Source organism: Lygodium microphyllum, chromosome 21, assembly GCF_053477565.2.
Source record: "Lygodium microphyllum isolate KBCC chromosome 21, Lygodium_microphyllum_v1.1.10, whole genome shotgun sequence".
In the NCBI taxonomy this organism is placed as follows: domain Eukaryota; kingdom Viridiplantae; phylum Streptophyta; class Polypodiopsida; order Schizaeales; family Lygodiaceae; genus Lygodium; species Lygodium microphyllum.
This window is the reverse complement of record NC_141155.1, coordinates 49120570-49146130: the sequence shown is the minus strand read 5'-3', so window position 1 is coordinate 49146130 and position 25561 is coordinate 49120570. Positions and strand designations below refer to the sequence as shown.

At 39.9% G+C, this 25561-nt stretch overlaps 1 protein-coding gene across 4 annotated transcripts; it reads left to right on the top strand.

Annotated features, from left to right (window-relative positions):
• The first annotated feature begins 571 nt into the window (after nt 1-571).
• LOC148017989 (uncharacterized) lies at nt 572-15227 on the top strand. 4 transcript variants are annotated; one of them, XM_087661485.1, is made up of 13 exons: nt 572-1610; nt 2109-2198; nt 2299-2382; nt 2480-2537; nt 2641-2684; nt 2788-4314; nt 4492-4574; nt 4667-6114; nt 6232-7201; nt 11317-11556; nt 11844-11968; nt 12305-12870; nt 12947-15227. In XM_087661485.1, the coding sequence occupies exons 2-13, from the start codon at nt 2130-2132 to the stop codon at nt 14801-14803; spliced, it is 7071 nt and encodes a 2356-aa protein (XP_087517611.1). In that variant the 5' UTR covers nt 572-1610; nt 2109-2129; the 3' UTR covers nt 14804-15227. The 4 variants fall into 4 exon arrangements, with proteins under 4 accessions (XP_087517611.1, XP_087517610.1, XP_087517609.1 ...); XM_087661484.1 differs by having other exon boundaries at nt 572-1858; XM_087661483.1 differs by having other exon boundaries at nt 572-1980.
• Nucleotides 15228-25561: the final 10334 nt, after the last annotated feature.

The following is a 25561-nucleotide window of genomic DNA, read 5'->3' as shown; positions in this document are numbered from 1 at the left end:
AAATCTTCTAAGTTGTCATCAAATGATTTGTTTAGGACTCCCAAATCTAAGATGCTAAGTCTCCTTACTTGAGGCATGAAAATATATCTATCTATTCGCATCCAAAAAGACTTGCAAATTGCCCCGCTTTTTTTTTTTGGCAAATGCATATCAACTCTTCCTCTCGAAGGAAAAAGAAACGTTTGCCACCCCAAACTTAATCAAAGTGATTGTGATTTTTATCACATTGTTGTCTTCTAAACCGGCATATCTGATGACGTTCTCATATTTTTGGTTATCGATAATTATTATCATTGATTAAGAGAACCAAAAACAATGAAGGCCGACAGTGTATTTTTGGTTATTGGTAATTATTATCGTTGATTAAAAGAACCAAAAACAATGAAGGCCGACCGTGTAAAGATTTTGAAATGTAGTCGGGATGAAATGAAAGGAAATGTACGAGACTCAAGCCACGACTGGGGTCGCGGAGACGGGAGAGGGGGGCCGGGGGGGAGAGACTCGAGAGAGGGGGAGAGAAACACTCGAGAGAAGGAGAGCGAGGGCGTACCTTTTATGGGGGGAGGGGGGAAAAGAGAGAGAACGAGGAAGAAGGCGTATATGAGAGAAGCGCAAAGTGCCAGAAGACCGTCCAAAAGCGCACTCTGACGGGACGATGATGTGAGCTCATCTCCCCCTACCCCCCCTCTCTCTGTGTCTTGTGTCTCTGTTTCTATCTCTCCCCTTGTCGACAAGCAGTTTTCGCCCCGCCCATCCTCTCGAGAAACAGAATAGAAGAGAAAAGAAGAGAGGAGAAGGCATCAGGCATCAGGCATCATCACCCATCAGGCGCCCTCGCCCCTCTTCGAAAAGAAAAACAAAACTCTCTCACACAAGCAAACCCGTGCTTTGTTTCCTTTTTATTACTATTTTTTTTTTGTTTTGTTCCTCCTCTTTTTTGTTTTGTTGAATGGGCTGCCAGCATCATTACCACACTGTCCCTGGCAATACACGACAGATCGGCACCGGCAGATCCGTCGCCATAGCCAACAACAACGCGACCTTGATCCTGCTCTTCCTTCCACAGAAGATTAAAAGAATAGAGATCATCTCGTGATCGAAAGTCAAAGAGGGAGAGAGAGACACGCAGAGACAGGGCTGCTTAACGGCAGACATAAGCCCTCCCCTTGCCCTCTGCAATCGATCGCCAAGCCCCCCTCCCTTTTCTACCTATTTGTACAGCAACCCTCCCTCCTGTGCATATCCATCTGCCGCATGCCCTTCCCAATGATCCTGCTGCAGCAAGGACGAAGCTTTGCGATGCGCCGGTCTGAAGAGGGGCATCGGACTACAGAACCTACATAGCACCTACATACAGGACACAACTTGTTGCATATCCCTGGCTTTTCTGCTGGAGAATACGCCTGTGATCCCCTGTACCACTTGGACACACTGCGGAGGCAATCGACATGCTTTGCTGACCCTAAATGTTACCCAATTTGTCATTTGTCTAATTTTGCAGGGGTCAAGAGCAGGCCCAACACCAGCTTGATCTCGCTTGGCTGGTGCTGCTCACAGATTCGTCTGTCTGCCTTCTTGTTCTTTTCGGCTCGTGCCAAAGGCTGCCCCAAGCAAGTTTTCACCTTTCAGCTTCTAACATGGGTGCTTTTGTATTGTGTTTTCCTTTTTTTTTCCCCTGCCTCCTGTTTCTTTTTTTTGGGACTGACACAAGGATTGCAAGATATATCTATAGTGCTCCTGTCTGGCATTTTGTCTGTAATTTATATGGTGACATGAAGCTGACTGGCATTCAGTATTGTGCTAGTTGGACAGATGCTTTGAAAGGGCAGGTGTAGAGCCCTGAACATCATAAGTTCACGTAATTCTTTTGGCCAAGCACTTAATACCTAACAGATGCCAGACCATTGAATGCCGCGTCTCATATTCTTGCGTGATATTTATGAAGATCTGAGAATATTCTGAGAGCAATAACATCACATGGTGATTTGACTTCGGATGCACAGTCACTGTGATTATTGCACACTGTTTATGGAACAGGATTTAGCTGGATTTGAAAGTGCAATCAACACTGAGTTGGTGTAATTGTGATGTAACCTTGGATAATGCAGGGTGTCTAGTGCTCACGCATAATGGGAAGCTACAAACAGCGGACTATTTCTGAGCTTTTGAAAAGAACTTCCAAGTTGCATAAGCCAAGGGTACAACTGCTCTGCAACTCTACAACTTAGGTGTCTCTTTGTTTGAAGCTATTTCAACATCGTCACTGGTCAGGTGTGTAATCTGAGAATGGCTATGCAGATAACTGCTGTATTGGAGGGAAAAGCTCGAATGCAAGGGCCTCTGGATGAAACTGACAGTGAAATCGATTATAAAGCACTAGAGGTACTGAGCATTACATTCTACTTGAAGGGAATGTTAAAACATTTTTCATCACTTATCTGCATGCCAGCCATCTAAAGCACTTACCTTGATGTGACAGGCTTGTGCCAACTGCAGAAATCACCTTGATGGAAACCAGTCTCAAAATTGCAGCTTATGTGAGAGATGCCTTTGAAAATTCACAAGACTTTTCTTGTTTCTGCTCCTGACTTGAGCTTCACAGGCCTGATTTTGTTTGTGTCTCATTCCTTCACTGAGCAGGTGGAGCAGGATACCACAGTTTTTGTCTGGAAATGCCAGATAACGTATGCATTTAGCTGTGGTTGTTTGTATTTTCATATTGAGAGTGTGACAAGTTGATGTTTGGCTTTCTGTGACCACAAAGTATTTCTTCTTTCATGAATGCAGGCAACTCCGGATGCTATCAGGTGCTGCTATAAATGCCAAGGGCAGCCAGCACATTGCATACCAAATGAGGCAGCATCAGAGAGAGTTTGTGAAGAACAAGCACTGGCAGCGAGTGCCAACAAATTGAATGAAGACACACAAAGAACCATAGAACAAACTGATGTGCTGAAAGGCACAAGTTCAATCTCCAGGGAAACTTCTCTTTGTAAGACAACGTACGATTCAAGTGGGACATTTCTGGATGCTGCCCACAAGTCTCCTATCATGCATCGAGCTCGAAAGATGGGGGTTAGGCGAAAGATTACAGCTGATTTTGATTGCAATAGCTCTCCTGAACAGGCTGTGGCACTGGATACAGAGGATGCTGAAGTGTCAACATTGGGGAGTTTTCTTGCTGCAAATGAAACTCCCATTCCAAAGCAGATCACCGAATCTGGAGGCTCAAGTGATAAAGAAGAAGTGGCTGAAGTCCCTGCAAGCCGGGTGGTTGCAAAGAATGAAATGAGAAACTCAGAGATCAAACAGCAAAATGAGTATAATCAAGTTAATGTAAGTGGCCAAAATGACAACATGCAGAGAAGTATTGAGCGATCTTTAGGCAATAAGAATGAACAGACGCCAAGCTTGTCACCTAGGACAGTCAAACCAACCATGGTTAGCACAACACAATTAAAAAATAGTGCTTTCAGTCACTGCGGGAAAGATGCTGGTGGTTTGCAGGGAGATGAAGCCAACATACTGGAGAAGTCGGCACAAGGAACGCAGACATGTGGATCAAAAGTCTTGGATAAAGAAAGAGAGAGAAATCAGGGTGACATAAGTGGGCTGAAGGAAACTTCTCCCTGTGAAGTAACCATTCTCACTGTAGGTGCTTCTGATGGTGAAACTGCTCAAAGTGGCCATGTTTCAGGTTTGTCACCAAAAAAGAAGAGCTCAACAAATAAGGTCAGGGTGATGAAGGGAGGGCTAATGGGCAGTTCAGCATTGGAAAATGAGGCTCATGCTTCGCAAGATGATCAGAGTGGTGTAGGATCAGTGCTCAAAACAGACAACAAGGCTCAGGATGTGGAGCCTATGGCAGATGTGCAGATGAATGATGTGTTTGTTAGTCAGATAGTTGTTACTAATGCAGCTGCAAGAAGTAACCATGATAATACAAACATGTCTGATGCTCAACCGCCATCTCCACAAACCAGTATTCAGGAGTCAGTATCACATTGTAGTCATTCAGCAACCTCATGCATATCGGCAGAGGCTATTTCGGCAGAGAGAAAGACAAGGCCTTTGTTGGTTGTCAAAGATGAGCTGATGGCTATGCCCAGAGGTGCTGACACATTACATACTAACTCTGACAGAAACCTTGGAGGGCAGCTTGATGCAGGTGCAGTAAAGAAGAAGGGAGAATCAGAAGAAGAAATCCTACCGAAAGCAGATGCTTGTGCAAGTATGGAGACAGAAAGGGCACCTAGTGATTCAGATGTTAACTTGCTACTACCTCACATTGCAGAAGGAACCAGTGCAGATGATGTAGGTTTTGTCTTCTATTTCTGTGAAATGTTTTTGGTTAAAAGTCATTAATGAATATTTTTAAGGGTGTTGGAGTTTGTCTCGTCTTCATGATTTTTATACCTCGACACTTTTGTTTTTTCAATCTTGGTATCGAAGTTTCAATAATGTTTCTTGACTGTTGGTATCCACTATTAGGTGAGGATTTGTGATGTGTGTGGTGATACTGGGTATGATGATATGCTCGCTATTTGCAGCGACTGTAATGCAGGAGAACATGTGTAAGCATGCAAGCTTTTTGGGCATGAAAACTTAATATGTGGTGCAATATTCTGCTTGATGATGTTTCTGTTTCACTGGTCATTTTGTTCAGGTATTGTGTGCAAAATTTGTTGGGTCAAGTTCCTGAAGGGTATTATCAATGTGAAGGTTGCAAATTGAAGCAGAGAGTTGAAGGAATGCGACATTCAGATTCCAGATCTAATCCTATTCTGACTAGGTCACCAGCCATGTGTAACACAAGAAAACAGAGCAATGTAGGCAATGCTCGTTCAAGACTTTCAGCATTGCTACAGAAAAGGAGATTAGGTCCAGATAAAAAAAGGGCACTGAAAGGAGTTCCTATATCTCAACTTCCTGCGAAAAGGTTTGCAGCTGATGATGTTGTAGATGCACCAGTTACTAAAAAACAGACGGTGGAGAATATGGGCCCTTCTGTTCAGGTAGCTCAAAACCAACCTCAGAAGCCAGGTCTTTCAAGGGATGGATCTTTCAAAATTCCAGATACAGGCAAAGTGAAGTTGGTATCTCAAACTAGTGCTAGCAATTTAGGCGAAGGAGCAGGCCCTTCGCGAAGTGGAAAAATTGCTCCTGCGGTTGGATCCTCTCCTTCTCATCCTTTGCGTTCCAATCCTGTCCAGTCAGGCCAGACATTGAAGGGTCGGCTTGTGTCTGCCCCTAGCTCAGCGGGTGTTGCCTCAGTTAGTGTAAATACTGTCAAGGCCAGTGGCGGTACTCAAACCAGCAATCAGCCTGCAAATGCACCCTCGAATACTTTAACTGGTTTAAAAAACTCAGGATCATCAAAACATATTGACACAGTGCCTTCATTCTTACTTCCCTCCAAATCCAGCTTTGCTTCAAAGGGACAGATAAGCAGTAAAATCAGTAGAGAAACTAGTGAAGTTGGTGCTCAGTTGGTACCAAGAGACGGCTTATCAGTGCATTCTCAAATAACAAGGACACCGGTTAGAATGAATGCTTCTAGATTACCCAAAGCTGTTGGGTCAATTATTGTGGAGCATAAAACAAGATTGGACAATAATCAAGTTTCTCTTTTAACACCTTGTGTGAAGGGTACACACTCTGATGTAGATGTGATAAAGATAGTAGAAAGCAAGGGTGATGTGGTTTTAAGGCGTGACGTAGCTCTTGCCAGTCCTTTAGAAAACAAATCAAGGACAAATGGACCAACTGAGGTGACTAAATCCTTGGATACACACCACATCGATCCCATGTCTTCTTCTCATACGGACCAGTCTGAGAAACCGGTAAGATATGAAAGTTGCAATCTACAGCAGGTAAAGGATATGCCACTGAAGAATGAAGCCTCTCTTGTCAGCCCTAATAGGGTGGATTCTGTACCCCCTGTGGAAAGTATCAGTGGCTCTCAAGTTCCTGTCATACATGACTTTGAGAATGCTGATTCTAAAGAAAATGAAAGGGTTGCTCTTCTGGCAAGCTCATCCAAAGTGACAACAACAAAAGCAACAGAAATTTTGAGAGTTGATACTTCAAAGACAGTAGCTTTGGGAACTGCAGGTTTGTTTGCTTTGAAGGCAATTGCAGTTGCCTAAAGTTATTTTCATTCTGGCACAAAGTTACTGACAATTTGTTTGTTGGTGTTGTTTTCTGTATGTTTTTCATTTTCTGATGCAGATGAGAACCGAACATCTGCTTCGGGATTCCACCAGATTACTTCACAAATAGTTAAAGAGCCTGTTACAGCTTGTGAAGAGGCAGGGGGAATTTTACAACCAAGTCATCATGGCATTTCAAACATCGAAGCTCTTCCTTCAGAGGAAGTTAGTGAAAAGTCTGCTGCAGATGGACTTGCCAAGAATGAAGAAGGCAGGGGTAATGTGCCTGTGAAAAGTAGATCTCATCTGATGTGGGGTCCTTTAAGTTTTGCCCCCTCGCTCGGCAGTACAAGATGTTATAGGTGTAAGGAATTGGGACATACTGCGAAGACTTGTAGTAATAGAGTTAGCACTGCATCAATATCCTCAGATACTGTGAGTGCTCTCAAAAGTGCTGTGTCAAATGTGGATAATGTTTCATCTGCAAAATTAAAAATACCAACATCTGAAATGGCCAATATTGCTAAGACCACTGGAGCGAGCAGAGAAATGGCTTCTAAAGTTGTTCTTTCACAACTGCCAAACTTGCATGAACAGCAGCAGCAACTTCCAAATGAGGTTCCTTCACGTGTCTCGAGCTCTTTGGAGGCTGAACGAAAAGAGGAAGTGCACACACTGGAACAAGACATCAGTGAAAAGAGTGATACGAAAATCCATACAGGGCAGAGCCTATTAGGTCCTCATGAGAGAATCAGACTCCCTGAGTCATTAATCTCTAAGGTTGTGCCTGCTAATATCGTTTCAGATATTAGCCAGACTCCAGTGCTTCAACTAACTGCAGCTGCTTCGAGCCTCCCTGCTGCAGTACAGGTGACTCTTTTGCCAAAAGATCATCAGGATGTGGTCATTCCAGTGCCTGTTTCTAAGGGTATAGCAGGTACAACAATCATCTCTGGTTCAGTTGGGGTTTCTGGTGTCCCATCAAATCATCTTGTCACACGCTATCAAGAATCTACGAAAGTGTATCCTGAGGCTCAAATTGTTTGGCAGTAAGTTACATAGTGCCTGCTGTTTGTATAGTTGCTTGTTTTTTCACAGGAAAACATATGTTGTCTTAACTCAATTTGTTGTTTGCTTTTATTGTATTTGATCTATACATGGCACTTGCATGTGGGCTTTATTAACAGTGTGCTAAAATTGGTGTTATATGATAAATTTACTGTAATAAGGACATAAACAATGTTTAAACTTGCATTGTAATTCTCCATTCTAGACATCTGTAGGTTTCTTACTTATACATACTGGTTTATGATGGGACTTTCCGATTGTAAGTTTTACTTATAGGAACATAACCATGAGACATGCAGCCACATGTTAAGAAAATATGAGCTTTGCACTTATGTACACATGTGCATTTGCGCAGACTACACTTTTAATGCATGTGTACACATGCATAATACTCATGCACCTAGGTGCTTAAAGGTGAATTGAGATGTACAATACTTGTGCATACACATGATAGGCAGACACATGTATGCATGCCATGCTTAGAGGGAAAGAGGGAGGGATAAGGGAGTGTTGTATCATGACTTGAAGGGTCAAAATGAAATATGGAATGATGTGTATGGAGCTAAAAATGTCTTTACATTGGGAACTACTTGGATTTGGGCTGCCGCACTTATGGTTCCCCTAAAATAGGATGGGTGTGATTGTGAGGGAGGTGGTGGAAGAGAGTAAATGTGCTGTCATCTTTTGGCTATGAGCCCTATGTGGGGATGCTTATGGAGCTCTGACTTTTTTTAGTCCCTTTAGGGTTGTTTTGGTCATTTTAATGACCAGTCCTATTAGCCACTTGTGTTAAGGCCATTGTGTCACCTGAGGCTGCCATCTTATAATATTGCTTTGATATATTCTAACTGTGAAGTTTTGTGGGGCTGCATGTGTCTATTCATTTCTTTGGTCATTCTTTAGCTGATGCTTAATTTGACATGGTATCAGAGCACATGGCATTATCTCTGGAACTCCATTCTGATTGCTGAAGCAGCATTTCACCCTCCAGCTGCCTTGACTGGCACTGTCTTAGCTTGGTGAGACTGAAGGAGGTATTGATTAGGATTGACTGCAGTTTTGGCTGTGTTTTGCAAATGGATATTGGATACAACAATGTCTTAGCGAATTGAGGTTTTTTGGCAGCACTTTTCATCAGTCGCATATCTGTGTTGCAACATATAGCATCATGAGCACTTTTAGCATTTTCTTTCTGGATTCAAGCTGCCGTCAGCTGAGTGACTTTCTGCTGCTCATATTGGTCTCTTAACAGCTGCATTGTCAGCAGTGGAGATGCAGCCAAGTATGCTTTTTGGTGGACAGGTGTGACAGCCACCTGTAGTAGTCCTTGACACACTTGCGTTTTGGTGGACAGCTGCAGCAGTTTGGACATTTGCATTGTGGGTGACAGCTGTCCAGGAGCAGCTGGATTTGGTGGACAGCCGCCTATTGCAGCAGTTCAAATGACATAGGGGTGACTATGGGAGGTATTTTTGTGTCTAGAAAAGTTGTGTTTGCAGGGTGGCACGTAGGACAAAACTGTGTTTTGATGCTGCCCAGCAGGATAGGCCAGCATTTTCGCATTGGGAGCAATGTTGGACCTTGGAGGGCTTTTTATAGCAGTTGTTAGGGGGGGATGTGTGACTCGCCTTTAATACTGCCCAATAAAACGAATTTGGGTTTATTTTGTCAAGGAGTGCAATAAATGTGTATTTTGTTAAGTTGGAGATATAGCACTTTCTTTTGTCTAGCTTATGCTCGATGTCAACAACTATGATTACTATTGTGTCCAAGCCCCAAACTCTTGGGTTGTACAACATACACACAAGCTACTTCTATTTGGGTACCTTATACTTTACTTGTCCAGCTAATTCTCTATGCTAAATGCCATGATGGCTATGGTTCTTTTGTACCTTGCACTATCCTTGGACTTGTAGGTTGTGTGTTTGTTTATTGGAGGAGTATGACTTTGTCAGATTTGGAGCTATGGAAGCAAAGGGATGAAGCTGCAGTAAACACACAACATTTAATAAAAGAACAAAAACACATGAACTCATAAATAATGAACTTAGGAAACGGAATCAATATACCAAAGTACAAGGGTGTGTACAGAGGCATGGGCAGTGGGCAACCAATAGAGTGCTCCCAGTAATAATGAGGTTGGCCAGCAACCGAGGAGTCCAAAAATACAGGTCACCAAGGAGGCCAGAATACAAGTTGGCCAAGCTTAAGTGCGCCATCCTTGCAGAAATGCAATGCACTGAAATATAGTACATGTATAGCCATGATATGTACAACGCAGAAATCCTTGCATTGTCAATTGGGCTTGTTGACATACCATACTGCTTTGAACTTAGTGTGGAATATTTTTTAAGGCTCAATGACCTTCTTACTATGAGGATGCTCTATGAGAGTTCAACTTTCGTCTTGACTAATTCTCTCTCAAGTTCTTGGTCCATGGCTTTATGCCATTTGAGAATCTTTAGCATCTTGCCATTTGCTATTTGGTTCGTTGTGCAACATAATGTGCCATGAAGAAAGATGCAAATAGAGCAGGTAGAGTGAGCCTAATAAACTACCATGGGTCTTCGTGGGAGTAGTTAGAGAGAACGGTCCTCAACTCTCTCATGGTTTGTTGGTATTTAGAGGCTATCATGAAGATGATTATATTACAACAAATTTAGGGCATGAAGGGATCTTGCTCTTCTAACACACAAAGTGGATCTTTGTTGGGAGTGTGCAGCCAGTCTGTAGTATATTGCGTTCATTGAAGACCACATCTCTTCATACCAAGATCTTGGTTGTAGATTGCCGGTCTCTGATTTGTAATTAGGAATTAGTAGACAAAGCAGGGTGAAAGGAAAGTGATGAAAATAAGGCTGTGTGTGTTTTTGATTCACCTATCAACCATGAATAATGACGTGACCCATTTTTGTGATAATCACATTAATCTTAGCAAGTGTGCACTTGTGTGCCACTTCAATTGCCTACTTGGCTTTAGCTCTTGTTTAGATGTATTAATTGGCTTGATCCCTATACTTTTATTGGCCTTAATCCTTGGTCACAGGCATAACTTAGGTGTGCTAATTGAAACCTGCTTTTCTTCTTGGGTAGGGTACTTGATTAATCACAATTTACATCAAGCTTAATATTCCTAAATCTGAAGTAATACTTTACCCAACTAATCTTGGACAAACAACACCTGATTGGCGCCAACGACTAGCCCATTTCTGTATGTCTTTAGCTTATATTGCTTGAACTTGTACCACAAAGAGAGCATTGATCGCTCTACAAACTCCAATACATGGCTGGCCTAAAGGCTCAAGAAACAAGGAGGAAGGATTGATGGACAATTTACAATGATCTTTGAGAGGCTTTGAAAAGGTCAAACCTTCACAAATATTCTAGGTGTTGACAACATTTGTATCGTTTGCTCTTAATGGTTGAAATAGTCATCTAAGTGGGTCAACAATATGCAGGCACTTTTGTGGTGATATTTTGGCTTGAATAGATCCTTATGTCCATGCAGTTTACCACAGTACATGTCCATGACAGTGGGGTGCCCCAACTTGAATTGTGGGTGTCCACAACATGCTACTACTTTCGACAGTCACTATGCTCAACGTGGCTTGTTCAATGCTTGAATTTTTGATACAAACACATTGAACAATGAAGCTGACCGATGGTTTTCTCTTACATTAAGAAACACGTCCCTTGTCGTTTTGGGATTTTGAAATCTTCAATTTGGATACTTTCTCCAAAACCTTGTTTTGTACCCCCACTCTTGCAGTACGGAAGAGAGATCTACACCGTGCACTATGAGGAGAAACTAGCTCCTTCATACAAAGGGGTGATCTCATGATTATGCTTGTGTAAGTGATGTAGCCACATTGCAGTTTTGGAACCTGATTCTAGGATGTGTAGTCAAGATGATGCAGGGCCAAAGCTTGGAGAGGAGAAGCATGATGGGGTTTTCATCACTCAGATCTTTGTTTTCTAGTTCTTTTTCCAAGTCAATTAAGCTTAAAGTATCAAAGTATCTGGATTGGTTGAGCAACATGACAAGATAGAGATGCAAAGATGAGCTTTGTAAATGTTTATCCATGTGCTGTTGCAGGGGCACATTTGAAGTCACAGGGAACGGCAACTCTCAGATTAGTTTTCATGGACTACAAGCAAATCCATCAAACCGAGCATTGCCCAAGGTTCGTGAGGTTGCTAAAAAGTTGGAAGCTTCTTTACCTTTAGAGGAGCTTCCTCGCAGCAGTGAACACAATTCTTGGCCTGTGCAATTTCAGAAGAGTCCTCCTATCAATGACAACATTGCTCTCTACTTTTTTGCCAGTGGTAAAGAAAGGTAAGAACACAATGGGATGTTTAGCAAATGCTATGGTAGTATTTTTGCCTTAATGGAGTTAAGCTCTTCATTAAAAACTGGTGTACTTATATGATATAGAATACAGTTCCATAATATGATTTTTGGACAAACAGAATCCCTCAAAATTTTCCATCACAACACTTGCTACGTGTAGATGATTGGGTTTTTAGGAGATGCTGATGTTACTTTGTCTTTCTTTCCATCTGTCTTTTGATCTGTTAATATGAGCAAGTAAGAGAGAGCAGCTGACATCCTTTTACTTGTAGCCACACACACTCATACATACCCCTGGTGGAACGGCTGATGAAGCATGACTTAGCTTTAAAAGGCTATATTGAGGATGCGGAGCTTTTGATCTTTCCCTCCAACTTACTGCCTCCTGGATCTCAATGTAAGTTGTTCTATTGTCCTTTATCTTGATTTAGTAAGACTCCCTAGTTCAAGTTTTCATCCGTATGCTTTTCCACAATGGTGTTTGTTTTCTCTGCCAGTTACTCTTCATTGCCTTTTATGATGTATTTCTCCATCAATTTATGTTTGATATATTGACCTCATACATTTTTAGAAATTAAAATGAGGTGGGATGCTTTTGCCTTCTGTAATATTAATGTTGATTGAGGGAAGATGAGGGCTTCTCTGTACATCTTAGTTTCAGGCACATGATAGTGGCACATATCATGCTGCTTTCACAATGGATTACGTTATGATGAATTTTGTGGATTTGCAGGTTGGAACAATTTTATGTTCCTTTGGGCAGTTTTTCGAGACAGGAAGCCTACCCCAAAGCAATCTGGTTCACATCCTGTTGTCACTGCACCAAAGCAATCGAAAAGCTTATCTGATAGCAGACTGTTGCAACCTGGTTCTGGTTCTTCTCTAAAAGATGAGGAGTTTGTTATGTCACAAAGCAAAAAGGGTGAATTCTCGGAAGTGACAGGGACAGAATCTGAGAAACTAGGTCCTGATAGAGCGCAAGCAATGGTGAAAGATGTTGGTTCAATTGGTCTCATTGAATCAAGCTTCCCTGTAGTTCACCAGCCACCTCGTCAGCAAAGTATTCAAGCTTCTGCACCACCAACACAGGCTGCTATGAAGAGTTCTGAACAACTTGAACACCAAGAGCAGGTCTCACGTTCATCCACTGCTGCTGTTCTTGGACCTGATCTAGCTGAGATGGTACCTGAGGTGACATTTCAACAATTAAACCGTGGGTCCTCAGCTGCAAAGGTACTGTCACAGCCATTGGAAGGGCATGTACAACTACCTGTGTCTTCTGCCAAAGTTGTGGAAGAGGTAAGATGGTGCTATGCGTGGATCTATGTATGCTTTTTGATGGAGATGTTGAATTGTGCATCGCTCTCTCTTTCAGGGTGATAGCCATACTGATACTATGGCTGCTACAACTGCGAAACTAGTGAACACTTCTGTGTCTCCAGCTAGCATTGACAAGCCCAGACCTTTCCAGTCTTCTGCACCAACAGTGATCGTCTCCTCAAGCCCTTCAGAAAGACAGGGAGATGTATGGGCTTCTTGCAAGTTTCCTTGTTCAAGCCCTCGTTCACCAACAAGATACCAGGATCGAGATAAAGGTATTCGTGAAAGAATCTTTGAAAGAAATTTGGACAGTGACAGGGAACTTGAGAAAGGGTTTTATAGGGAAAGGGAAAGGGACAGGGACAGAGATAGGGACAGAAACAGGGATAGGGATAAAGATAGGGATAAGTATAGGGACAGGGACAGGGATCGGGATAGGGATAGGGATAGGGATAAGAATAGAGAGAGAGAAAGATTTAAGGAAAATTATAGAGACAGAAGAAAAGAGAAGGAAAGGGATTGGGACCGACAGAGGCGACAGTGGGAATGGGAGAGGGGACGCGAGAGGGAGAGGATTAGAGAGAGAAACAGAGATAGGGATTGGGATAGGGACAAAGAAAGGGATAAAACAAGAGAGAGAGATCGGGATAGAGGAAGGGAGAGGGATAGAGATAGGGAGTGGGAAAGAGATAAGAAGGTTCGAGATTGGGGCAAAGAAAGGCAAAGAGAAAGGGAAAGAGAGCGGCCAAAAGACATGGAACAGGAGAGAGAGGTGGCACTGGGGAGAGACCGTGGGAAGCTGAGGCACAGAGAGCTTGCTGACATAGGACCTGACAAAGATGGCAAGCATTGGTCTCAGAATCCAGTTCCAGGATCTCCGTCTTGGTCCCCTTCTGGTCATCGAGAACGATCGCGATCACAATCAAGATCAGGTCGTCACTTTGACAGACATCGCTCCTTCCATCATTCAAGATCTAATTCACATTCTGCTGATTCGGCTCAATCAGGTCAACGCAGAACAGAAAGCAGGGAAAGAAGCCAAGGGAGTTTTGCTCAGAAGGGAAAGTTGCAAAGAGATTCAGTTGTTGGAAGGAAAGTCACAAGCGATGGGACGGCAGAAGAGCAAGGTAATGGTTCACAGAGGGAGAGTAACAGTGAGTCTCTATGTAGGGAGAAAACAAATGGATCAAGGGAACGGCCAATTGCTGTAGCAGATTTGAATATGATCCCAATGGACATTGATGGGAGTGAGTATGATATGGCAACTTCAGAAGTTAAATTAGATGCAGTTCCCAATCATTATTCTGATGTTCCAAAAGGTATCCTACTAGGATCAAGTATGGAGCAGGGGGAATGCTCTAACAGTGCTTCCAAACATCTTGAATACTCTGGCTCATTGAACATCTCAATGTTGGATGATGAAAATGAATGCCCTTCCTTTAGTCCTGTCAAAAAATTGGTAGTTTCAAGCTACCCTTATGGCATCTCATCAGAACCATCTGCTTCTTGGTTGAACGTACCACCTGCTCGAAGTACTGTTTTCAGTGTGCCTGACCTTGAACTGCCCGTTCAGGAAAGTACAGCCAGTGTACCTGACATGGAATTGCCTACTAGAACGAATTTGCCCAATGTGAAAGTTTCTAGCAATAGAGTGCATATACCTGATCTGAATCTCACTCTCGGTGCAATGAATCCATCTCAGCAGAGAGAGCTGCCTTTGTTTATGCAGCTTCTTGATACAAAAAGGCAAAGTGAGAAGGATTATCTTGGAGATGTATTTATGGATCCCAGGGAGCCACCAGGGCTTTCCTTGTCCTTGGCTATTCCAGAACCCTCCCAACATGGAGGCACAGAAGTTGGTTCGGTAGGAGCGGAAGAGTATGTCAGTACCTCCTTGCGCCTCTTTGGGTGACATAACTTTGTACAGTGTTTTATGCAAGACGACCTTATTCTTGCATTCTGATGCATCTTACAATGTCTATCTGGACATTCGTTGAGTTCTCACCTACTAGAGGTGAAAGGTTTCCTGTATGCAAGTTTTGTCTCCATTACTTGGTTTTGTAATATTTTCACAGGCTATTCTTAGTTGTCACAGTTTCACCAAGTGTTGGGGATTAAGTACCCCATTATGTGGCCCATGCTTGAGGGTGGACTGGCCCAATTGTAATTCTTGAAGATTGGGTTTGTATCCTGTATAGAGCTATATGCATAGGCCTTGAAATGAACAATAAGCTCGGTTGGATTGAGCTCTGTAAGCATCTCCTACCTGCAGAACTTATTCTCATAATCCTACTTGGCATACATTTTTGGTCCTTCCTTTTTGTATCTGTAACTGCTTTTGATCTCTTAACGGTTTCAAAATCTGGGTCTGATATAAGAGGGTGAGATGGTGCTGAGTAGGAGAGATCATGTAAAATTAAGGTCATTGAATGTGGGCCGGAGTTTTATTGGGATTGGGGCTGGAGTTTTTTTGGGAATGGATACTCATGTAAAAGCACTTTCAATGTTCTTTGAATCAGCACATTAGCACAAGAGTGTGCAACTCCATGGAATGCACATTGTAGTGAATATTCCCCGAAGGAAGTGGGCCTAACGCTTGTGATAGTGGGTTACTTTGCAGGCAAGTCACTCAGACATAGCAGGGAGCGTACTTCTTTTGACAAATAATACAAGAAATATATATATCTATATCCCCAGGAGGGAAAAAAACCCCAAAACCGCGCTCCCCCAGCGTACGTGTATACTACAAATTTTTTGTCTCATCAACAAATAAACAAATTTGCATAAAGCCTTCATGCCAACATGAAAGGCTATATGTAGTCCATGTTAACCTGAAAACGAGGCTGTGATGCCATTCTATTAAACTTTTTGACTAGCTGAATTATAAAGCCTTCACCTTTTCTTTGTCAAAGATAACATGAATCGAACCCAATATTTGAGCTATGTTGTTTTGGCCTATGCAGTTGAGGATGTTAATATCACGTTATTTATTTCTTTCAAACAATAGGATTTTCGACTCTTATCTTTGCATGCTATATTAGAAATAGGCAAAAATTGTCCTATTTTGTTGGAACGTTTTCATAATATTTCGGATCATCCATCTACCATGAATGATGAGTTTTTGGGTCTATCATCTATCACCTTCGCAAAGAAAAAGATGTTTGTCTAGTTGCAGAAGCCATGCTTAAAACTGTTTGCTTGTTGGCTTTATAAAATCATGCAATACTAGTTTGTGGTTTGATCATAAATTTTGACACATATATGTTGGCATTCTTGGATATTAGAATCTTCTATATATTATTTGGAGCTTATTCATTATGGAGTCCTTGACATGTTATGCCATGTATCATCAAATCTTTGACCTTTCTAGGACCATATAAATTGTATGCAAATTTAATCACTTGTTTGTTAAGACTCTTTCTTTCATTGTGGTGATTTTGGGATGTGGCCTTCTCCCCTCCTTCCAGCCTTGAGTGAGGCATATCACATGTAGATTGAATGCTAGACTTATCACTATGCTTAGGAATGTTGGTAAATATTGATAAATTAGATAATCGTAGTAGGGCCTTGGTTTTCATGTATCACTTCACTAGTCTAATTGTATTTGCATGGTCCTTGATGAATAACTGTTTAAGTAAAGGCCATATTTCATGAACCCAAGGTATGCACATGCTTCTAGAAATGAGCTTGACAAGTTGCTAAAAGCAAGGTTTTTATATGAGAGCTCAATGGTGGGACATTGGATGGAGGCTCTTATTCTTTCAAGAGCTTTAAGTGAGTAAGTAGTGTACATGAATATCACTCAATGCTTAAACAATGTCAACTAGTGTAAATTAGTGCTTGATTACATGTACTTAGACAACATATGAGGATAGTGGAGATTATTGCATTTGCACAAGCCTCAAAATTACAAGATAATTTAGCATATTAACTTTCATTGTGTCACGAGTGAATACGTTAAATAATGATTTTATAAATTGGTATATTTAAGATAATTGATGATTAAATATTTGGATTAATATGTTAAAGGTAGTAGGTTAGCAACACTAGCAAATTAGTACTAGGCTAGTAGATTGACTAATAAATTATTAGTGGTAGTGAAATAATAGAAGAATTAGATTAGTTAGCTAATAGATTAGTGGACTAGTTAGTTCGTTGATTAGTTAGTGAGTTATTAGATTCATATTGATAGTAGTAGATAAAAATGTTAGTAATAGATTAATAATATCATCATATTAATAAGTTGTAAGTAGATTAGTATGTTAATAGTAGTAGGTTTAACATTTAGGTTATTAATAGTACTAAGTTAGTATGCTTAATATAGTATGTTGTGCTTCATGCGTGCGACATGTAGGACTAAGGGTGAATTTTTATTCTTACAAGAGCTTCAACACATGAACATAGATGGCTACCTCTCACATAACCATTAGATGTGATTTACACAAAACAGATCAAATACCTACAATTTTTCTCCAAGAAAAGATATATGTAAACCAATGTCGAGTGTAGTGAGTATCAACTTATCTCTTTATTGTAGTCTCACTCCAAGGCTTGTTGTGTACTCGACGATCCATACATTGTTTCTCAAGTCATCCACACTCTTGCCACCAACTTCACGTGCACATGGAGAGGAGAAATAATAATGGAAGAAGATGAGCAAGAATAGGTTCATTCAAGTTTTGCACACTCTCTCACTTTACCTCACTCACAATCTCTACTTCACCTCTCACCAAGAAGGAATTGATAGAAAAAGAGAAGAGATGGAGCTTCACCTCTCTAGTCCCTCAATCTATCTCATTCTCACTTTCTCCCTCTCCTTCACTCTCTCACAAGCAAGAAGAAAGAGAAGCAAGAACAAGAAGACTCAAAGTTTTTTCATCACTTGTATAAGTTTTAAGAGTTTCCACCCCTCTTGAGCATCTTGTCCACTTTGTGGCCTCATGATTGGTTCTCCTCTACTTGCATGATTTTCCTAAGGTCTATGGGTTGTCCTAACTTTGAAAAATTAAATAGAGCACTTGGCTTTAACTTTGAAAGCCTATGAGAATAAATACAATTTGCATAGGAGTGAGCATGGCTCTCGTGTCTAGTAAAAAAAAATTCATTGTATCCTAACTAACCCAAGGTGATCCAAAAGTTGATCTTCAATGCTTTGGACTTAATATTTCTTTATTCCATATTTTCACTTTTCCTCATTCCATTTTGTCATTCCTAGACAAGTACCGGTTCCACGTTAGTGCTTATCATAGGTAGCATGCTTTGGCTTGCACCAAAGCCGCAGATGGTAGGGATGCAAGAGATTGTCCTTAGAGTTCTAGTAATTGTTGGTGAAATGTGCTTCTTGGTATTCATGGTTGAAGTGGTGGTGGGTGACAAGGCTACTGAATATTGTTATATTCTTATAGTATCTTTAATTAATAGTTTCCAATGACTTATAATTATGGAAGGACAAGAGGATTGAATTAAAGGTTGTAATAGAAGGAATAGTCATTGTTGACAAGAAGAGGTGATGATGCAAAGTTCTTTGCAATCTCTTGTACTTACAATAGAAAAACTCTTGTGCATTCTCTCTAGGAGAAAGTGCGAACTTCTTTTTTGTGCATAAGATATCTATTGTTGGCTTGGGGGATCGGTTAAGCTCTAAGCAAATCTAGAGTATTACCCCACAATTGAGGACTCAAATTGTGTATAGGTTATTATGCAAATATTATGTGAGTGCATGTGTGCACTTAGGCATTACTTAACTAGAAAACAACTCCATTGGTTCTTCATAGGTTTATAGTTGATGAAGTAATGAAACTCCTTAATACTAGTCTCGTAGCAAAAAAAAATAAAAAATGGCGATTTGGACCCTCTACAAAAAAATTCATTTTCTCATTAACGAGAAAGATTAAGAAAAAATTGTTTAGGAAAATGTGGCACTTTTGAAAATCTAATTTTTGTAGAAAATTAATTTTCACATTCTCCTAGAGAGAAAGGTCTTTGCATTCTCTCCAGGAGAAAGTGCCAACTTATTTTTTGTGCATAAGATATCTATTGTTGGCTTGGGGGATGGGTTAAGCTCCAAGCAAATCTAGAGTGTTACCCCACAATTGAGGACTCAAATCGTGTATAGGTTATTATGCAAACATTATGCGAGTGCATGTGTGCTCTTGGGCATTACTTAACTAGAAAACAACTCCATTGGTTCTTCATAGGTTTATAGTTGATGAAGTAATGAAACTCCTTAATACCAATTTTGTAGCAAAAAAACAAATTTTATGGCGGTTTGGACCCTCTACAAAAAAATTCATTTTCTCATTAACGAGAAAATGAATTTTTCTCGTTAATCTTTCTCATTAACGAGAAAGATTAAGAAGAAATTGTTTAGGAAAATGTGGCACTTTTAAAAATCCAATTTTTGTAGAAAATTTATTTTCACTTAAAACTTGTTTCAAAACTTTTACTCTACTATCTTACCATGTTGGTAAAGTTCCATCAAATTTTGATATCATATGTACATGTTATTTCAAATATAGTGAAATAAGACTAGAGCTAATAAAGTGACTTGTAGTCACTTTTGTAGCAAATTACAAGACTAGTGTTAATCAAAGATGGGAATAATTATCAATTAGGGAATTTTGAGGTCTTGAAAGTGTATTCTAGGATGTGGAGAGAGAATAACCTAGGTCAATGGGATAAAACCCTTCGTAAGAAAACTTTTATTTTTGAAAAATCAAAAAAATAATTTTATGGAAAGATATAAAAACAATACTATTACAAATTTTCATAGGATATGATCTTGGAGTATTTTACATTAATGACATCTTTGGGATTGTATGATAACGATAAATAAATATAGATCCAAATCATAAAAAGCTATACTCCTCTTCTTTCCTCAGTCTTCTTCCTCTTGTCTCTTTGCCTGCTTTGTTTTATCTTGTTCCTTTCTCTCCCTTTCTTGTTGCCATGGATACAAAAATCCAACCTTCAACAAGGCACCCAAGCTCTCAAATAACATCCATATCAATGTTTAATTCATTTCAAAATAATACAAGATGGATTCTTACTATTATTAGCAAAGATAGCTGGATCATCATGTAGTAAGACATGGACAAAGACAAAGATGTGAGAGCTCTTTCATCTCTACTTGAAAGGAAAGAATCAAAGATTTCAAACGTAGCGAATAAGAACAATGTAAAAGAGGTACTAGGACAACATGTATTTATGCATAGAGAGTTACATTTGAAATGTAGAACCTCAAATCTTTCAATGCATTTGCCTTATTGTAAGTATCTAATCCATAATGTATTTATTTTCTCAAACTTGATATTCAATTATACTATGATAGAGTTTTTTTGTTTTGTAGATGTTTATCCATCTAATCTTGAGGAATGGCAACCGGTTGATTGAGTCTTTAATCAATATTATTGATGTAATGCTTAGTTCTATTGAAGAAGAAATGTACAAAGGAGAAAAACACAACTTTTAGAGAATGGGATATTCTTTTACAACCATTCTTATGTTGCCTTAGCACCACATTGCCAATGGGGAATAATATCTCTCATTTCTTTGCCTGACTTTTAAAGCTTTGAATGGCCTTTACCAAACTTGACCACTAGTGAAAACTATAGATGTAAAATATTTTTTGAGATACAAAGAGTATTAAAACCTAATATCTCAAGTAGGCTAAGCAAGATCACTTGGTTTATACCTATTATTGTATTTATCAACTTATTTTCCAATACTAAGATAAGAAGATCATAGGCTATGTTGTCAATGAAAACATTGGGATACAATCATGTCTTGCAAATTGTTGATGAAGGGTGGAATACAAGGATAGAAGGCAAGATAACTTGTAAAATAGATCATGACTCTGTGTCTTGTAAATATATGATGGCTACTCAGAATTTCATCTTTAGCTTTTATTATAGTAGATGGCATTATGTTGGTGATAGTCTGGTTGCTTTAGACCAAAACCTTGATGATTTTAGTAAAGATCCTATATTGGATATTAATGTTTGGTTCAATGATGATGTTATTATAATCCTAAAGGTTAGATCATCATGTGCACTCCATCAAGTGAGGATGGACTTAAAGAATGAATACATTGAATTGTCAAGATGATTTGTGTTTCCACTTAACAATAAAAGTGTAAGTTAGCACATTAAATTATACCTAAATAATTTTTTTGAGTATGTTATATCTTAACCTTACAAGAAGAATAGAATCATTGACTTATCTTCTTTTATCCTTGAGGATCTCAACACACTTTGAGATAAAAACAATAATGTCCTCCCTATTGTGCCTATATCACCAAGTAAAAATCATGTACATTGCGACCTTGTTGATTAACACTTTGAAGCAGGTGAGAGACCTCAGGTTCTAATGGCCCCAACTACTTTGATTTGTTGTCTTTTTTTTCCCCCACTTGTGCTCTCTCCATTTCGCTACTTGTTCTTTTGTAGCCTATGTGCATGAGCAACATAGATGTAAGCATCCTGAAATAATTCAATCAAAAAATTCTTTGTAGCCTCATAGATACAATCAAGAGCTGTTCTTGTCTATCTAAAACTATTAAGAGAATGCTTATCACATATCTCCCTACAAACTCTAAAAGGGAAGCTTCGGGATTATATTGTTCGAGGCTCTCATTCCCTTTCGAATCTCTCTTAGACATCTCTCACACCTTGTGAAAACTTTATCTTTTTTTTTTGGTGGCTTGGTGTTCTTGACAGGCTTTGTGGATTGTTTGATCTTTTGAGGCAATAGCCTTGGATCAAACTCATGCTTCCTTATAGTTTCCTTTGTTCTTGCCATATTGATGATAATATTTAGCTATACAACCATGAAAATTTCATCTATAAACCTAAAATAACAAAAACTAAGCCTTTATAGACACTCCGGGGGGTCCACTAGGGTTTACTGTATGGTACCACGTGAGTTTAAGGGAGGGGGGTTATTTAAGGGAAGGAAGGTACATTTTATAAGGTAAGGTCCCATAAATAGGGGATAGATAAGGGATATTTTCATATATTTCTTGCACGCAGGTGATGTCTCTTTATTACTACTAGTGAATCCCCCATGATAGACACCAAAATCAACCATGGCATATTTTCAATAACAAACATCAAACAATTCAAGGATATTTAAGTGTGCCTTATGAAATGTGAATAGTAAGGAGCCGTATGGAGAGGCACAAAGGATGAAAATGCATTTCATTAGACACATTCCTCCAAGTGTCCTATGAAATGCAAAAATCATGGAGTGCACACAAAACAACCTCAAATTTCTTTTCATAAGATACCCTTTTTTAAGTGAGAAAAATTGACTTATATTGCAATTTTTTTTTCTTATTGAACAATACTTCTTCAGGAAGACATATATATCAACTTTTATTGACCTAGGCTATGTAGAGAACTATTATCTTGCATTTGAAACATAGCGTGTTGAAACAAATTTCTCTAAGAAAGATGATACAATTTATCCAAAGGACAGAGGAACATCTTCACTATCTTATGAGATGCCAAAATCATTGTACTCAATGTAGGGCACATGCTAAAATCAATTTTCATAAGGCATGTTCTAACTCAAACGTCGAAACATTTTTTTTGCATACAAAAAAAGAAAATTTCTTTGCATAATCAAACATACTTCCTTGTATATAAAAAGAAATCAAACATTGATTTGCCTTTGTGTAGAGAATAAAAGGATAGGAGGTAAGAAACATACATTTTAATAGTTGAATTTTTTGAATTCTCTCAAGATTTTTGGCTACTTTCAAGGATTTTGACTACTACAAGAACCTGCCTTGGCAACTCTCAAGCTAGAATCTTGGACAAAAGGATGATGGAAAGTTGCAACTCTCAAGCTAGAAACTTGGACAAAAGGATGATGGAAAATAGGGTACATAGGGGGAAGTATAAAAGGTAAAGGTACTAATCATTTTATAACCAATTTCGACATAGTACAAGTCTTTTTGCTAGCTCCATCCTCATAGCTTTCATGGTTGACATATTCTTTTCTTTTTTGTGTTTCTCTCTTTTTCTAGTGTTTCTCACACCTCCTTATTTCTCTCTCTTCTTGTAGTCTTTCTCATTTAGTAGTCTTTCTCTCTCCTATTCTTCTCTCTTTTAGTTCACTTCATGATAAAGCATGGTTCTTTGATGCCAGTTTGGAAACATTTCAACTAAATCTTTCTATTTCTTAAGTCAGTTCATCTAAGACAGCCAAGTATAGGTGGTACAGACTTGGAGTAGAGACTAATCTTGCGACTTTGACAAAGACCTTGGAGAGATTTAGCCAATCCATGGTTAAAATAGCATGTCGTGGATCAATTTTTACCTATTTTGTAAAGGGAGTGAGCCTTGAAGTGGAAGCATGGAGCAGAAGTAAGAGCTATGAGAGAGAGAGAGAGAGAGAGAGAGAGAGAGAGAGAGAGAGAGAGAGAGAGAGAGAGAGAGAGAGAGAGAGAGAGAGAGAGAGAGAGAGAGAGAGAGAGAGAGAGAGAGAGAGAGAGAGAGGGAGGGAGGGAGGGAGGGAGGGAGAGAGAGAGAGAGAGAGAGAGAGAGAGAGAGAGAGAGAGAGAACATGTGGGAACTCCAACAATCACAATGTGTGACTAGCCTTCCTTGTATTCAAATATCACTGAAAGAATAAATAATGAAGTAACAGTAATGGCTGCCCATCACCTGCAGTGTACAGGTGTTGAGATGGCAAGCTCAACATGTGTGGACATTGATGATGGACCGCCTGGCTAGATGGGTCTGCACGTCTACACTTAGCATGTTGGTGGTCATTATGATACTCACATGGCCACTGACTTATCACTTATTATATTTAGTTTGTTACACCTACCTACAGCTGGCAAAGACACAGCGACAGTCAATTAGTGTAGTCGATTATGCACCGTTTGACTTAGTAGGCCACTCTTCTTTATGTTATATCTTATCTATACTTTTTGTACATTGTATAGTGTGTGGAAGAAGAAGAAGAAACCAACAAGAAAATGTTTTGGTCTCCATCTCTCTTCTTGTGTTCTTGAGTGAGCTTCCTCTTGTGTATACAATGTGTGTTTGGCACATCAGCTCAAGCAAGTCCCCCCACCACGCGATTCTTGACATGGTATCAGAGCTGTGCCATTGAGAGAGGCTGATTTTGAAGGCTGAAGTGAAGGAGAAGAAGAAAGGTTCGAGCAAGCAAGCAATGGGTAAGAAGCTCTCCCACTCTTCCACTCTTTTTCTTGGATAGTGCATGTGGAGGCACCGGAAGCAGGGTCGAGTAAAAATCTCAGATTGCTATGAGATTTGGTGTGCGAGAAGATCACTGTATATTTTGCAGATAAGTCCTTTAGGGCTTGTCCGCAGTTATTTTGGGCATTTGAGGACGTTTCAGGTCCCGTTTTAGAGCCACAAGGTTGCATACAATAGTTTCAGGGTACACTCTGTGATTTCGGCTGTATTGATCGAAAGTGAGTGCGTAGGTTATAGATTGCGAATCTGTAATTTTTGAGGTGTTTGCAGAAAGAAAACATAAGGTTTATCTCCAAACAGGTTGCAGATTACATGTACTATTGAGCAATCAGTGAAAAAGGTTGCTTGGTGTATTGCTGTGCACGTGTTGTGGAAGTTTGCAGAAGACTAGCTTACTGTGTTATATCCTTGTTTGTGATAATGACAGAGAACAATGGAAATCCCATTATTGAGAAGCTCGACAAGAACAACTACCCTTCATGGAAGTTCCGTGTGACGAACTTCCTCATAGGAAAGGGCCTTTATGAATTTGTTTCAGGTGAAGAAAAGGAGCCAGAGCTGGTTATCCCTCCGACTGCAGATGAGTTAAAAGCATGGAAAGAGTGGAATGCGAAAGACAAAAAGGTGATGTATTAGCTACCTGCAGTTATTGATAATACTATGCTGGGACATATCAAGAATGCAGAAACTTCACATGCAGCCTGAAGAATTTTTGAGAGCATGTTTTCAGTAAATACAAAGGCACGAAAGATTTAACTCAAGCAAGAGTTGAATGCCTTGAAGAAAGGGAAAATGTCTGTCTCAATGAGTATGTGTTGAAGGTGAGGAGCATTGCAGATGCTTTAGCAGCAATTGATGCAATGCTGGATGATGATGATTTGGTTTTATCCACTCTGAGTGGCCTTAACAATGAGAAGGCATGGAAATCATTTGTTACTTCAGTATATGTACAGAAGCCATTTCCAGATTTTGATGAGCTGATCTCTCTCATGATTACTGAAGAGATCAATATGCAGGGTGATTTATTTGAAAGAAATGGTGAATAGGTCCAAGCATTTTACTCGAGTTCAGGAAGGGGATGTGGTAGATCCTCTTTGAGAGGCCGTGGTATAGGGTGTGTTGGCAATAACCACCAAAACAGGTTCAATCAACAGTTTGGTGAAATGCAGGTTTTTGGAGGCAGAGGAAACTTTAGAGGCAGGGGGAGCTCTAGAGGAAGAGGTGAATGACAGAATAGAGGTTCTGGAAATTCTGCTATTGTTTGCCATTAGTGTGGCAAAACAGGCCATATTGCAGCCCATTGCTATGCAAAGAAGGATGATATTCATAGTTGTAAATTGCAACAAGAAAACTATGCATCTTCTTCACCACAGAATGAAGACAAAAATGAGCGTATGTTTGTTATGCAGCATATGATGAATGCAGTTACAGGAAAGGGG

What these genes read in the sequence shown, in the direction of transcription:
- LOC148017989 (XM_087661485.1), top strand. Translation starts at nt 2,130, where the DNA reads ATGGGAAGCTACAAACAGCGGACTATTTCTGAGCTTTTGAAAAGAACT. An exon ending in GTCTCAAAATTGCAGCTTAT is followed by an intron (nt 2,538 to 2,640) that starts GTGAGAGATGCC and finishes TTCACTGAGCAG; the next exon opens with GTGGAGCAGGATACCACAGT. An exon ending in CTGCCAAAGTTGTGGAAGAG is followed by an intron (nt 12,871 to 12,946) that starts GTAAGATGGTGC and finishes TCTCTCTTTCAG; the next exon opens with GGTGATAGCCATACTGATAC.